Consider the following 16,393-nt stretch of genomic DNA (forward strand, 5'->3'; position numbering starts at 1 on the left):
AATCAAAAAAAATTATTTTACAAAAGTTACATTTTACAATGATGTCAATAACAATCAAATATACAAAATACAAATATTTTTATCAATTTACATTATTAATTCCATTTCGTTTTCTTAATATAAAAATAAACCAAATATCTGGTTTCAAATATCCTACTTAATATATTTGTTAAGTACCTTGTCTAAATTTTTATGTAGGAATGTATTTTATATTTTTAGCCCCCTTAAATCAAATACCTAGGTAATTTGTTAATCAAATTTTAAGTACAAATTTTGGTTCCTTTTATTTTAATTAGGTTTAGATTTACAATGATTATCTACATTTTATACATAATTACAAAATAATCTTATATCAATTTTGGTAAAAAAATTATCAATGTATGTAGGCACAAAGATTCTGACAAATGGCAACTTTTAAAAGGTTTAATCTAATCATGAGTAAAGTTCTGGTATAATGCCAGTCAAAATTAATTGGGTATAACTCAAAATTAGCTAATTATAAATTGAGCATTTCATATCTGGCAAGATTCAGTAACATGCAATGTGAAAGATAGAAAACTTAAAAGTATTTACAGTTTTGGGTATTAATATTATGCATATTTATGATGTTTTTAAGAATAGGATGTTATATTATGCTTATTTACAATATCAATATTTTTTATAGAAACGATAACTTAAATATATAAGCTCTTTAATATAATATGGTATGATGATGAATTAGCAAAATAAGTTATGCATTTCTAGTTTTTCTCTTTCTAAAGAATGAATTTATAACTAAAACTGACAAACAATTAAAATGATTTTTTATAAACCATTTCTATTTACATTATATCTACAAGCTTTCATATCCTAAACGAACATTTCTATTAGTTTTAACCATCACAGCAACCATCAAACTAATCATGGTCAGCAGACCACATCCAAACACAATGAAAGCGATGGTAGCATGTTGTGAAGTTAACAGGGACAGGTAAGCAGGATTCATTTTGGCCGGGTACAGGAATGGCTTATCCTCACTACAACTGCCTCTGCTGTTGGTCAGGGTGGATTCTCCATATGAAGAAGTGCTGACAATGTTATCACAATGGACAAGGGTCAGATTTTTAGAGAAACAAACTTTGATCTCCTAAAACATTGAAAGATGTCATTTCTATTATTTTTCAAATAGGCAAAAGGCATACCTACCTAACGTTTTTTTTCCAGAAGGAATATAATTTTTTTAAGGCATATGAAGATAAACTCACTTTGATGAACTGTACTCCATCAATGTATTCGCAATCAATATGAGGACGGAACTTTGTTTTCTCCAGAACAGCATTGTAAACTTCAGACTTGGTATATTTAGCAGGGCCTAAAATATATGGGTAAAGTTGAAAATTCTACATTGCTTAAAAAAAAACTTTTATTTCAATATCAAAACTACATAGAGTAAAGAACTTTTGTATTCAAAAGTACCATGGCTATGTTTTATTTGTTATATTTTCATTGCAAATATTAAATATTTTTGATATGCCTACAAGCATAAAAGATTCTGTTACAGAGTTTATCAAAGCTAATAGAAACTTACCAGGAACAATGTTCTTTTCCTTAAGCCATTCAGTCAAACGGATCTGCTTTGACAGTTCGATTCCAGTCTGAATAGAGTAATGTTAGCATAATAATTTAAATTTAATATCAACGTTAAAGGGTTATATTTGATTTAATTCTAAATGTAGTCAATGTAAATTTATTTGTAGTCACCTGGAAGTATTTTTCCTCTGAGCTTAAAGCTGGAAGTTGAGCGGCACAGGTTCCATGTTTTTCCCATTCATGTGTCCATAGGCTGTTTGGGTGTCCCCTATAAATATTAAACATTTTGAAACACAGACAAAACAAAATATTAGCAGAGTAGATATTCAGAAATAGTTACAATATTTGTATGTTTCAAAATACTTCTCCAATTTTCACTTCATTATACACTGATTTACAAGACCACAATAGCAAATAAGATTATTTTTTTTTGTTTATTGATATATCCTTGTTGTAAAGGTAGTATTAAAAAGTATGCAGGGGTGTATTTCTGCACAAGATTCATTTTCTACCCTGCTAAAAAATATTTCATTTTATTTTTCCCCCTCACACATTTTTCCCCGTTTTAGCAAGATGTCCAATGCAGAATATACAAACCTGAAAGTTTGTTTTTATCATAAAGTGAAAAATTTGCATAGATAAGTTGTAGCATCTGGATCTCTAATTTTACCTCATTTCGTAGTCAGGCCAGTAAATGTCCAGCTCCGGTCTAATTTCTTTGACACTATCATAATCAAATTTCCATGTTGTGTTGCAAAAGTTAGGGGCAATCTTTCCAAATTGGGTTGGCCACAGGCCGTGAACACTCCAGGCTGTTTGTAGTATTCTTAATAGAAAGATTTTTCAGGCACGAATAACAAAAAGTTATTTTATATAAAGAAAAAAATTAGCATTTAATTGTAGATTATTATGTCAAGATTTATATAATAAACCCGTCAAAAGAACAAAATTATATCTTTAAACTATATTTATAAATATTTAGAAGATAAAATGATAAGCAACAAAGTTTTAATAAAAATAATCTTTTATCTTTTCATAAAATCTTAACATACAGTTTTAACCTGGAGCATGAATTCTGACGGCTTCTATTCTCCCAATCAATACATGTAGTGTAGGGCCAGTGCTGAGTAAAAATCATAATGTCAAAATGGTTGTCATGCTGTAAAACGGAACTTGCCGAAGATTGGTAGGCCAACAATAACACAGATAAAACTGGCAATGGCAACATTTTACAAAAAAAATCAATGTCCCTATAATTTGTGATGTTTTTTATAAATCTGAAAATAAATTGTTATCAATTAAATTAAATGCCAAATTATAAACCACCCCTGCTTTGTTTGCACAAGTAGAACGAAAACAGAGTTCGCCGATAATAAAATTAGTAGATATTATTGTCATACCATATAATTCTAAAGTCCCTTGATTTAAAATAATTACACAACATTTAATCCTAAATTGACTGTAAACGTGGTGTTGCACGTGTGGACATCGAACCCGTTTATTGTCGTGCGCGCTAATGCCGCGTACACGCGTACAGTTTTGTCAAAACCAGGTTGCCACTTAAATTTTTTTTATAAAAATTTTAAAAATGAATAAATTGCTTTAAACATTGAAATTATAGTGGTACTTACTAGTAAAAGTATAGTATACTTAAAAATTATTTTTTTAATATATTTACAGGGTTGCCGTAAAACTTTCACTTCAAAATATATTCCAGAAAATTATATTTTCACTTTTTCAATATTTTTGAAGAATAAGAATGTATTTGACAAGAATATTTATTTCTATTATGATTTAAAAGGAAAAAACTAAAAATCGTTAGAAAATTATTATATTATAAAATTATAGTTTTTTTTAATGCATATTTATGCTAGTTTAGAGTTATTTGTTTGAAATAAAAATTTCAAATCTAGGTTTATTATTCTCTTTTCTTTGGCTGGAAAAATAATATAAACTTTAATTTCCATTGTGAAGGTATTAATTTTAACGTTAAAGTTTGTAATATTAAGGCCCATAAAAATTATACTTTTACTTAATAAAATTTTTTTTTTATTTCAGAAAATATTAATTTCATTAAGAACAAAGACGTTTGTGAAAAAAAAATGTAAAAATGCTTAAATAAGAGCAATAAATATATATCTTATTATATCCTTTATAGCGTATGTTTTGTTTTGGTTGCGGCATTTTTATGCGTTCTGCTGAGCTATCATCAGCTGTGCAAAGTTATTAGTTAACAAAGTTAGTGTGAAACAAAGCAACTCAAAACATTATATCTTAAAACCGATTTAAAATAAAACTAGCTAAAAGATGAAACACAACTTATTACAAAAATTATGCAATAACTGATACAATAACCAGATAAAGGTAGATTTTACCTGTTTAGGGATTAATTAAAACGATAAGCCGAATAAATGATGTGATAATCTTTGATAATGCTTAGGTTTAGAATACTTTGAAGAAAAGCGCCAAAAGGGCTAATTTCATAATTTTGCCATAAACTGCATCGTATCAATAAATATCTTTTTAAATATAACTCTAGATGTACTTTTACAGCAATGAAAAATAAAATACCCAATAAATGATAAAAATTCTTTGTAAAAAAGGGTTAAAATTACTTAAATTTATTTTTTATCGCCAAATTCTTATCACGGCACTTGTTTTTGTGTTCAATATGTGTGTGTGCGCATAAGTACAGACAACATAGGGGTCAACTTTTTTTTCAAACATAAATTAAATCTTAAATCTATATCTATAGATGTATTTTTATATCATATTTGCTTTAAAATTCAATATTAATTATATCCAAAAATTAATAAATCCGTTTTATTAGAGTTTGAGTTATTTAAAAATTAGTTATTATAGGTGAAAACTTGGCAGTTTACGGTTAACGGAAAATCTTTTACGTTTGACAACCTTAAATTGCGCAAAAGTGGTGAAAATGCCGCGATTTCTTGATAAACAAATATTTCTACGTCTTCGATTTACTAGTTCTGACAGAGTTACAAACTTTTGTTTAATGGAAGTTTAATATTATAAGATAACCGCTTAAATAAGTATTTTGATTAAAATACATATCATTTGTTTCTTACAAAATATATTTTAAAATAATAAGATCAATATTTATATTGATCAAATCATGTGAAAATTCTAAATGAAATTGAATATAAATAAAACTTGTATACTCAGTGTTTATTCCAAGTTGTCTGCTCTCTGTCCCACAACACTGGTTTATTGCTCTTATGATAAATCTGTCACACACACAAATCTAATTAATATTTCTTATCAATTATAAAATAAAATTCTCATATTTGTGGCTTTATCTGATTGTTTATATAAGTGTGTTATCACGTTTCAAGATTTGTACTGTATAATTCAATTCTTTTTATTGGAAGGGTTATTGTAAATGATTGTTGAAATATATTACAGAGTTTGAATTTCAACAATTTATAGTTACATAAGAAGTTAAATTTATGACAAAGAGACATTTATTTTAATATTAAGCGTTTTTCTTTAGTAATATACCCTTTATTTTTATGATTATTTCAATTTAAATAGTGGAAATATGAAGAATATGTGATTATATCTTTTTAATTTTCCATATATACGTACTTTATAGTAACATATTTTGTTTTTATTAAATGTGACCGAGCCATTAAAATCCATCACATTGGTATGAGACCAACCATAAAACCCTTCTCATTTTAAAATATTGATAAAACTTCAATATTTAATAAGTAATCAAATATGGGAGTGTGATTATCTATTCGATATATTTATAAAAAAATAACGTAATTTAATTTATGTATATTCACAATTGTTTTTTAGTATATAGTAATTCTATAATCTTGTTATTTTAGATGAAAAATTAAAAAAACACAATGTTTAAGCCCCGCGGATTTTTCAGCGGGATTTGGAAACCCAAAAATCCACATTCCTTGGATCACCTGAAATATCTTTATTCAGTTCTCTCCAAGAATCAAACTGTAACAGGGATGTGTAGTTGTATATTAATGTAAATTATTTATATTTTTAATTTTGCTATCGAATGATTAAGTAGGTATACAAAGAACAAAATGAATATGAATTTATTTTTCATATCGCACGCGCTACTCACCAACTTCGATTTGCCAGCCTTGAAGACCTCTTTTACTCTATTACAGATAATTGTTCTTTTAAAATTCAACTTTTGACTAAATAATTAACGATACATGCTTCTAATTGGACAAATCTTAAATTAAAAACGAAAATAAGCAATAAGTATTGTTCACAAATACACATCATTCACAGAAAGCAATAAAAATTTACTTGTGGAGACCTTGCGAAGCATAGCTGAGATATTAATCTGGGGAGATCAGAATGACAGCTCTGTATTCGACTTTTTCCTGGAGAGAAACATGTTGTCATTCTTCCTCAAGATTATGGACCAGAAGACTGGAAATAACTTTGTGTGTGTTCAACTGCTACAAACTCTGAATATCCTGTTTGAAAATATCCGCAATGAGACCTCAATCTATTATCTACTTTCCAACAATCATGTCAACTCAATTATAATTCATAAGTTTGATTTTTCCGATGAAGAAGTGATGGCTTATTATATTTCATTCTTGAAAACTCTCTCGTTTCGCTTGAACAAGCATACAATCCATTTTTTCTACAACGAGCATACCCATGACTTTCCCCTGTATACTGAAGCAATCAAGTTTTTTAATCACAGTGAGAGTATGGTCAGAATTGCTGTACGAACCCTTTCACTAAATGTTTATAAGGTGAGTTTTTTTTATAGTAAATCTACTCGATTAGCATTAAATTTGACAAAAACTGCACATTGTAAAGTGGAAGTAGTCAGTATTGACCAGTAAAAATGTAAAAAATTAACCTCTCAGGAAATCATAATTTTGTAAATATTTTTTAAAACTCTCATTTGCTTTACGATGTAATTTATACCTATAGTAATATACTGACGGAAATACATTACACTTATCTTATTACTTTAGTATATTAAAAGTTGGAAAAATATCTATATTTGTTATAATATTCAAGGTTGAAGACGACGCAATGTTAAAATTTGTCACGGATAAAACAGCCGCCCCCTACTTTTCAAATCTAGTCTGGTTCATTGGCAACCATATCCTTGACATTGACGCTTGTGTACGCAATGACGCAGACCATCAAAGCCTGAATCGTCTCAAGGATCTTGTGGCGGAACATTTAGACCATCTTCATTACATCAATGATATTCTTTGCCTACAAATTGAGAGTCTTAACATGGTTCTGTCAGAGCATCTTTTAAACCGACTATTCATTCCATTGTACATGTATTCATTATCAAGAACAACTGTGCAAAGTGCTGAAGACTTAAAGCCATTTGTATCGCCTGTTGTAGCGCTATTTTTGCTGTGCCAAGTTTTCCTGATTATCGCGCATGTACCTCTAGTCCGCCTGCTGGCCTGGATCATAGTTGCTGGTGACAAGGAAGTGTTTACTGAGCGCGGTGCAACTCTGTATGTTAGTTCGCCAAAGAAGAAGTCACGTGTTAAGCCTAGTTTTATTGCCCCAACTGAAAGTCTGGATAAGTCACTGGAGAATAGGATAAAGGTAAGGTTTTTAGTGAACATTTTCATGGTTTTACTCTTAAAATCTTATATTTCTACTAAACACTACGACCAGATAGTAAATAAAACACAGTTTTACTAATTGCCGTCCATAAAAGACTATTTTGGTAAAGTTGCACATGAGTTCTTAATATTAACTAGATATTCCTATTTAATTCCATGTTGTACCTCTAATCCTACTAGAGTTTCCTAACACTTAAATTTTGTACATGAAAAATAGTGTATTTTTCAATCTCTTTCTTTATGCAATGTTTTTAATTTTTTTTGTAGGGAAATGATTCTGACAGTGAGAGTGATACCGAGGTAGAAGTGGTGAGCACAAGCACAGTTTCCCAACTTACACTACTTCCCTCGCCATTTCACCTCCCTGGCGATCCAACTGACATGTCCATCAGGTAAAATATTTTATAATATGGATTATTCAGTTTGAATAGATAGAGCAAAATACGCCCAATAGAAATTACACCTACATTTCCAAACAAAGATAATTTGTTGGGTGTTATTGATCCCATTAGAGCTTTTCTAGTCAGCAAACATATATTAATCTTTCTTAATACAAAATGTAGTAAAATATTCCATGCTTAGCTTTAAAGAACTGCTTAGTAGAAGATTTTTTTCTTCATTAAAATGACTAACTTTCATTTTACTTATGGGAGATATCGACCTGGAATGGTATTATTTTCATATAAAAAATTATTTCTTAAGAAATAGAAAAATTAGCTTTGCTTTAAAATGAATAAATTCTATAAGCATTGATATTTACGTTTTAATTTTAGTGATGAAGAAAAGCTACGTCTGACAGGAGCAGCTAACACTGATTTCTCCCTGACTGACAGACCCTTCCTGGCAGCACTTTTCCATTTCCTGGATTTTTCAGACAATGATTATATTCAACTATTCTCTGTGGCGCTAATCTATGCTATGCAGGTCAGTTTTTTTTATAATAAGAACGATAATGTTTGATAGAAGCTGCTTCAAACCTAAATTAGTTTTTAAAAATAATATTGCGTCGCACATCTTTTTTTTGTACTTTAGAAATTAGATATGTTCACTTGTACGTTATTTTTAGAGAGGGGGGGGGGGGGATTTATTGAATTTAAAAAAACATACTGTTAAACAATTATTACAAATAGGTACTGTTTTTCTTTTTTCTTGTTGATTTTGCTTCGCTGCTTATGGACATGATTAATTTTCACTGTAAAACCATATTTGGGTCGACAATATATTTTTAGAAGCGCAGCTAAACTCTATGATTATGATATATCCGCTTTAGCACCCGTCTTCTTTTTTTTGGAAATTATCAGATAACTTTTCTTCTTTTTTTTGTCAAAATATACTTCGATACTTCTATTGCTGTGGTACTTATGCACATAATTGTCCTTGTCTAAACATAATTAAGGATGAAAAGCTTGTTTTGAATTATCAAAACCTTTTGTTCAAATTTTATGAAAGCAAAATTTTATCTATTGAAAACTTTAGATTTTAGTAATTTTATTATTAATTCTATAGAATATAAATTTAAAAAAGAATTTTAATATTTGAATCTATTGTTTGAAAATATAAAAGACGCAGTAAACAAATTACAAAAAAATATGAATGTCTTATACTTTTCTTTTATCCTAAAATATAAGAACATCCCCCTTTTGAAGTCTTCTGAAAAAAGTTCATTGTATTTATACCTTTATAATGTTAAAAATAAACTCTCTGAATAATCACCCATTACTTAACAAAACTATAATTTAAGATTTCATTTTTTTAGATGAACAAGGGAATAAACAAAGAGCTGTTGAACTCAGTCCAGTTTCATGGCATCAACTCAGAAGAAAAAGATGTGTATAACGAACAGTTGCTGGACAAGTACATCCGCCTGATAACAGCTGGCTGTCAGTATGCAAGTCGGGTTCGTCTAGTCACTGTAGAGCTTCTCATAGCATCACTTAAGCTTATGGTAGTGAAGGGTAAGGAGAGTATTCTGAAAGATGGACAGTTAGCAGCTCTAGAGGGAGCAAGAGAAGATAGTACTCTCATACTCAGAAATTTTTATAAGAGTGAGGAGATATTTCTGGATATGTTTGAAGATGAATACAGGAATTTTTACAAAGAAATTATTTTTTTATATGCTTTGTTAGAATTTATATTAAACAAAGATAAATTCATTCTAAGGCGAAACTCATCAAAATAGCATAGGTGGATTTGATAGATATTAAAACCAAATTACTAATTGAATTTATAAGCAGCCAGCACAGACTGCATTTTTTAAGATTTTACAGACTTTCTAATCTAAAATTATGTATTTTCTTGATAATGATTCACCCTATTTGGGGGAGGAGTTTTGGAAAATATAAACCCATGTCATGCATCTCAAACAGTTTTTACGTTGCTTTTTAAAGATGTAATTATCCTTTTTTTAACTATTAACATTATAAATTACCAAGATCTTTGTATTTTCCAACAGAGAAATGATAAAGCGACCCATCAATGTTGAATTTGTGATGTCTGACGCGTCATTACTGTTACCTCCAACAGGAACTCCATTGTCAGGAATAGAGTTCAGGAAGAGGTTGCCCTGTGGTGAGGTCGAGAGGGCCAGGGCAGCTATAAGAACATTTTTTCTACTGCGTGGGTTGTCTAATACGCTTCAAGTGAGTTTTAGATTCTATCATACTCTATAAGCAGGGATCTAAAGGGATAAGACAATGGCCGATAAATTTAATTGTATCTTCAATGATGATTACAAAATTTCCCTATATGTAGATTACAATTAGAGGTTGAAACGTTTGGACATTCAACCTGATGAACCATCAGATCAAAATTCATTAAAAGTCCCCAAAAGCCAACGAATTTGAAAACATTATTATAAAACTTTGGGGACTATACTAGGTAGTGTAATCATACCCTTGTCCCTTTCCTTTCTGTCTAAAAGCTTAAAACTTTGAATTTTAAATTTTTTCAGCTAATAGTAGGTAATCTTTGAATTGTTTAGAGTCGCGATGAAAACATCCTACCACTGTCAAGCCCCGATAGTTGTGTGCGCACAGGAGCTGTTCTTGACCTCAACAACTCTGACCTCCTAGCGGTCACTGTAGAACTAAAGGTTAGCTGGCTATTATTAATTTGTCAACAGTAAAAGGTTACCTCAATGTCAAAGTTTTATAATTTTGTGCAAAGTTTGGTCATAAAATCAACTAAAATTGAGAAAAGAGAAATTTTAGATACCTACTCAATTAAGTACATATGTACAGAAAGAGTTATGGAAGCAGAGCCATTTAAGAAAAATAACCCAAAGCGTAGAGAGTTTGTAGATTAGATCACATACGGATGAATAAAGGTCTTATTAAAAACATTCTAACATTTGTAGGCTTAAAAACTTATGGGACTTTATTAAGCATTGTGTGTTTTGTGAGTATGGAATATTTTACAGATTTGATTTTATGCGAAAGTTAATGCACATCTCGTTGTTATTGTGTTAGATTAATTAATATAGAATACGGGGAAATTGTAAGAGATTCTCGCATTCCCTGAAAAATTTTTTTCTCTCAGGTGGTTAATATAACGATACTCCCCCCCCCCCCTCCCACTTATGACTTTACCCCATACCCTCCCATGACCAATATCTGAGCACTAGATTAGCGACCTAAATTGACGACAAAATTCTATATTCATTGCTAGATTAGAACCAAAAGAACAGTTTCTTGATCTTTACATATCTCGTATCATTTATTTTTATAACCTTAAATTCATTTCAGCCAAAAAAAACTAGCAAATCTTTTTATACAAGAAATAGAATTAAGGTTAATTATTTTCTCTTCTTGTAAAAGCAGACTCATGTTTCTTAGGAACCCGGGCTTCCAATTAACTTGGTTAATTCCAGTAAGAAATGTAATATATCAGCAACATCTAATTATTGAAAATATACACTTCTCGGAAATTGTTATTGAACATAAAAATAATTTCCTATTAAAGAAGTTGTATATTTCGTATTTTATAATATGTATCCGCTTCTCCTATTTACTGACTGACACACTCCATCCACTAGACTATGAGACGCTTCATTGTAAATGAGAACCATAACGGTCCAGCGGTTAGTGTGATTCTTTGGTACACAGAGACAAGTAGACATCCTGTTACTTTTATATTGCCTTTTTAGTAATTGATTTTATTTTTTCAGGATGGGACACGACAACGTCGGTTCCTGGTAGTGGACACATACCAGATGATTCTGGTTGAACCTGACCAGCACCGACTAGGCTGGGGAGTTGCCAAATATTCCGGGTTCTTACAGGTAAATTTGATAGAGAATTATCACCTTTTAAACGAATTTTAAGTTTCAAAAAATGCATATGAATTAGGTAGGTATTACATTTATTTTTTAGCTTTCTGTAGCTATCTTTTTTAAATTTAACAATCATCTATAATACAAAGTAGCTTGATGTCTGTCTGTCTGTCCGTCAGTCCGTCCGTCTTAAGCTTAAAATCTCGGTAACCACTGAACCGATCGGATTCTACTCTTCAGGGAATATAACTACTGGTCCTGTGGTGGTTTTAGGCTATTTTTTTGGGGGGTGGGACACCCCCAACCCCCCCCAAAACCAAAAAATCCCCTCCCATTTTTTTTTTTTTTTTTACGAATTTTGCGAATTCGTTATTTAATCGCAAAATTTTTTTCCTGCTGGGTAAGTGCGAAGCCGCTAGTATTATATAAAGTAGTAAGCTTTTTTTTGTCTAATGCAAAGGTTCTCGCTAACCGCTGAACCTACAGGGTTTTACTTTACAGTGAGCTTCTTATTGATCCTAAGATAGTTTTGGGCTATTTTTTTTAAAGTCTGGGTATGGTTTTAGGCTTTTTTCTGCACTTACAAATTCCTTCGAAATTTAAGTCCTTAGATGTTAGGGGCGCAGTCGCTAGTAAACAATAAAGTGTTATTGATAGCTATTGGTTCTCTGTTAGTCGGTAGATCAAATCTACACACATAATTATAAATTAGCACTATATTGATTTAATTAGAACTGGATTTATGTATGTTTTTGTTAAATTTGCAGGCAAGGGTTAAAGCAGCATAAGAATTTGACACTGAATAAGGTGAATGGCTTGTTTTAGGACCTAGAGGTGGCTAGCGACAAAGAGGACTCGAGAAGATTGTACATAACAGTGCACAAGCCAACATCTGGGTCTGCCAAGGGCACCCCAATACCGCTTCTAGCGGCCACTTTTACATTTGATGATCACATCAGGAATAGTTGTCAAATTAACTTTTATTTCATCTAAATTAAAATTAGAACATAACATACACGTATTATTCCAGAGAAAAACATTAGGTACCAAGTACGTCTATTTCTTTTTAATTTAATTGTTTATGAAATCACACGAGGTTAATATTGATTGACAGTTAAAAGATAATTGTTGCAATGTAAATCTCTTGTCCAAAAAAATAAACTAAGGGAATAGTAGCTTCCACAATATTCCGTTAATTTATGAGCAAGATTTAGTCAAATGCGCTTATTAGGTGAAACTGTTTTTAAATATGCTTTTGATTATACTATGCGTTTAGTCAACATTAAGAACAGTTAGACTTAATAAGCGCGTTTGATTGGAAGCTTGCTCACAATTTAACGGAATATTGCGGAAGCTACTATTAGAAGATGATAAGAGTCCCTCAACAGATTATGACGTTATACAATAAATAACCAATGAGAGGCCAGCTTAAATTTTACCATTGGTCAATTACAGCGTTTACTGGCCTCTCATTGGGTATTCTATCGTATGACGTCATAATCTGTTGAGGGACTTTAATCATCTTTTAATATTATCTTAGTTTTTTTCCCGGGCAACAGATATACATTGCAACAAATATCTTTTATTGTCAATCATTACTATTACCCTCGTGGTATTTCATAAACATTAAAATTAAAAGGAACTAGACGTACTTGGTAATATTTTTCTCTGGAATAGAACGTGTATGATATGCTCTAATTTCGATTTAAATACAAGTGGGCAATTTCTATCAAACTGTGTTGTCTACAATTGACCCCCCTACATTTATTTTAAATTTATTTAAATTCTCCGCTTAATTTTTCTTTTGCTACTTTAGGTTAGGCCAGGTTGTATTTTTTACTGGTGAGTAATTAGGTTCTCTGTAGGATTTAGGCATATGAGAAAAAATCCCCCCCCCCCCCCCACATTTTCCCCATATCTATTAGAAAGGCGTTGGTGTTTGGCACTTTAAGGGAAAGCACCGATAAGTGTCTGTATTATAAATATATAATTTATATTTTATATTTCAACAACTAAATGAAACCAGATGTATGGCAGCAAAACAGAAGTTGACAAAAGCTAGAACCAAGGCGAGAAACCGTAAGATGAACATGATAGCCAGGTAAGCAATATATATATTTTTTGTATTATTAAGAACTTGCTAGAATTGAATGTTTGTCCTATAAAAGTTGAAGCTAAAGTATTTTAGAGACCAAAGGAAGGGTCCATATTATGGGGTTTGCTCTGTTCCCAATGATTGCAATTTTATTTACACATTAATTGGACCAGTAAATTTTTTAAAATATATATCATCGATTTATATTTAGTTTAGTTTAGGTTAGGTTAGGTAATGTGAAGGAGAACCCCCGCAGGGACTAGAAACTTTATTGAATTGAAAAAGTGGGGAGGGTTTTCTGTGATCCACTCAACATTTCGTGTAATTATTCCAGCATGTTTGTTTCTAGAATGTTGGAGCTACCAGGAAATGTAGGGCCTGCAGCCCCTGCCTCGCCACAAGCCACTCTGGCCACTCTTAGGCAGGAACAGAGGAGGAATAGACTGGGCAGCAATTTTAATACCACGCCAACACAAAGGACAAGCCCATCGCCTAGGAATTCTGGATCAGGCTACAGGTTAATGTAACTTTCAACTTTTTAAGAATAAATTAGTAAAACAGCATTAGGATTGAGCTTAGAGTTGTAATATTATCATTAACATGTAATTTTTATTAAAAATAAATATCAATGAAATTTACTTTTTAGGCCAATGTTTGATTCAACCTTGCGTGTGCCAGGCTCAGCTACCCAATTGAAACCTAGGGAAAAACAGCGGCTTCGTCGACCCTCCCCAAGGCGTGATACAGGGGAGGGGATACCTCTGGAGCCAATATCCCCCAGAAGAAGGGAACATAGTAGCTCTGAAGAGAGAAGGATGGAGGAGGAGGGAGCTGTGGCGAGAAGGGACAGACAGAGGGGAAGTGTAGAGCTGGGCAGAGAGGCGGAAACCAGTTTTGAGACAACACCCACGTGGTATGTCGATTCTGGTTTGTCAGAAGGCTCAAGGTAAGAAAGCCCCAACCAATAGGTTTATAACCGTGTAATTTGTTGATGATATATTTTTCCAAAAGCCAACTTTATATTAATAAATGCAACCAATCCTCCTGCAGTTTTATGAAAGAGGGCTAGTTGGGTTCAAAACTTATTCATTGAAAACAAATGAAGACTTTACTGAGTATGAAATAGATCTTCTATATTTATGCCTCAACAATACTTAAACATATCATATAGCTATAGTTTTTCTAATTTATAAATCATATAATTTTATTAAGGAGTGGAACAGAGGAAGGTTTAGTAACGACTAACCGCCAAATATCTGGAGGCTCTTGTTCGTCAGCTGATAATCAATCAATCAATAATCAATCAGCTGATGAGTTAGCTACAGCTGCGAGTACTGATAAAGAAGAGTCATAACATCAGATGAAAAATAAAATGGGATGGGGAAAATGGCTTCTAAGAATGGGTAGATGGAAAAGTAGTTAAGAATACTTAATTATTTTTATTTAAAAATAATCTAGCATGATTAATTTAGGCAATATTAAAAATAAAAACAATTGAAAACATACCTAAGTAAAAGATTGCACATACAAAAATACTTAAATAAGATCAAAATTTTGTGCCATTTTATTTGAAATATATCTTACAACTTTTGTGTTATTTGGAATTTCAGTCAAGGTTTCTTATTTGAAATAATAATGATTAATTTTGTGATTTTTAATTTCACAATTTTTATAGAGAAAATTATAGGTAAAGTTAAAGTCCAAAAGTAAAAATTTGCATTTACCTGAGTTTTTTTAACTTCGTAGTTTAGAATTCCATAATTTTGAGAATAAAATATGTATATTTTATATACTTAATGTTGTATGGTAATGTGTAATGTTAATAAAACATTTTTAGAAAAGATAAATTTAAAATTGTATATTTCATTATAATAATAAGGATCTTGGACAAAGTAGCTTCGGACAAAGTAGCTTCGGACAAAGTAGCTTCAGGACAAAGTAGCTTCCGGACAAAGTAGCTTCCGGACATTTACTTAAGAAAAGTAGCTTCTAATAATAATAAAGGTTATGGCCGCAGCGCTCGGCCCCCTGGCCTGTCTAGCCGCGGGCGCTCGGCCCCCTTGCCTATAACCTAACCTAACCTAACCTAAAAATTCGATGATTTTACAAAAAGTGGATCGTGGATTTTACTAAAAATGGTTCGGCGATTTTTTTTATTTTTCTATTAGAAGCTACTTTTCTTAAGTAAATGTCCGGAAGCTACTTTGTCCGGAAGCTACTTTGTCCTGAAGCTACTTTGTCCGAAGCTACTTTGTCCGAAGCTACTTTGTCCAAGATCCAATAATAATGCTATTTATGTGATTACAAAAAGATAAATGTATGTTAATTAAAAACCCAAAACTCTAATAATACTTCCCTTAAAATTAATTTTTGTCAATATCTCAAAAGAAGAAAGTTTAAAATTTTTGAAATTATTAACCAGACATTTCAATTAAACCTGAAGAAAATATTTGAGATATAGCTTATTTTGATGGCTTATGCTTTTGTTAGGTTAGATATCCTTAGGGTTAATAAAGTCACGCATGGTTAGGGCTTCACAGAGGCATGAAACACGCCTTTTTAAGTTGATCATAATAAGATAGGGGGTCACTAGGGTCCAGTTGGTTCAAGGGGAATTTTTATGTTTATGTTTATGTTTATATAATTCTCATGGCCCCTACTGGAGCATATCGAGAATATTAGGGCATCATCAAAACATGTTAATTTTATCACAGATATAAGTACCACTAATAGAATATTCTTCACATTAACGGTTTTGTTAAAAGTCTTTAAAGTTTGTCATATTCTTTCTTGAAAATGTACAGGTTTCTTGCAGATTTTACGTTATCTGGTAGGTTGTTCCAT

General features: G+C 31.3%; 2 protein-coding genes across 2 annotated transcripts; one reads left to right on the forward strand and one right to left on the reverse strand.

The window, feature by feature from the left end:
* Positions 1 to 23: 23 nt before the first annotated feature.
* RNaseX25 (Ribonuclease X25) lies at positions 24 to 2,892 on the reverse strand. Its single transcript, XM_080152865.1, has 6 exons — positions 2,631 to 2,892; positions 2,240 to 2,395; positions 1,741 to 1,837; positions 1,568 to 1,634; positions 1,245 to 1,351; positions 24 to 1,126 (listed from the first exon to the last, which is right to left on the reverse strand). Exons 1-6 carry the CDS (start codon positions 2,795 to 2,797, stop codon positions 833 to 835), a joined length of 888 nt encoding a protein of 295 aa, XP_080008991.1. The 5' UTR covers positions 2,798 to 2,892; the 3' UTR covers positions 24 to 832.
* A 2,538-nt stretch (positions 2,893 to 5,430) lies between these two features.
* Positions 5,431 to 15,396, forward strand: ema (C-type lectin domain containing ema). The gene is made up of 14 exons (XM_080152868.1): positions 5,431 to 5,568; positions 5,857 to 6,335; positions 6,610 to 7,164; positions 7,452 to 7,576; positions 7,958 to 8,108; positions 8,941 to 9,265; positions 9,633 to 9,823; positions 10,165 to 10,275; positions 11,350 to 11,463; positions 12,280 to 12,410; positions 13,478 to 13,555; positions 13,899 to 14,066; positions 14,196 to 14,495; positions 14,762 to 15,396. The coding sequence occupies exons 1-14, from the start codon at positions 5,448 to 5,450 to the stop codon at positions 14,901 to 14,903; spliced, it is 2,991 nt and encodes a 996-aa protein (XP_080008994.1). The 5' UTR covers positions 5,431 to 5,447; the 3' UTR covers positions 14,904 to 15,396.
* The last annotated feature ends 997 nt before the right edge of the window (positions 15,397 to 16,393 follow it).

Source organism: Acartia tonsa, chromosome 3, assembly GCF_053477335.1.
Source record: "Acartia tonsa isolate MP-2025a chromosome 3, ASM5347733v1, whole genome shotgun sequence".
NCBI classification, from domain to species: domain Eukaryota; kingdom Metazoa; phylum Arthropoda; class Copepoda; order Calanoida; family Acartiidae; genus Acartia; species Acartia tonsa.

Excerpts from the sequence above, each read along its gene's own strand:
- RNaseX25 (XM_080152865.1), bottom strand. The coding sequence starts at position 2,797 with ATGTTGCCATTGCCAGTTTTATCTGTGTTATTGTTGGCCTACCAATCT. Across the intron at positions 1,352-1,567 it reads GGAAAAGAACATTGTTCCTG|GCCCTGCTAAATATACCAAG; the intron begins GTAAGTTTCTAT and ends CATATATTTTAG. Across the intron at positions 1,127-1,244 it reads ATGGAGTACAGTTCATCAAA|GAGATCAAAGTTTGTTTCTC; the intron begins GTGAGTTTATCT and ends TCAATGTTTTAG.
- ema (XM_080152868.1), top strand. The coding sequence starts at position 5,448 with ATGTTTAAGCCCCGCGGATTTTTCAGCGGGATTTGGAAACCCAAAAAT. Across the intron at positions 7,577-7,957 it reads CCAACTGACATGTCCATCAG|TGATGAAGAAAAGCTACGTC; the intron begins GTAAAATATTTT and ends TTTTAATTTTAG. Across the intron at positions 14,067-14,195 it reads AATTCTGGATCAGGCTACAG|GCCAATGTTTGATTCAACCT; the intron begins GTTAATGTAACT and ends TTTACTTTTTAG.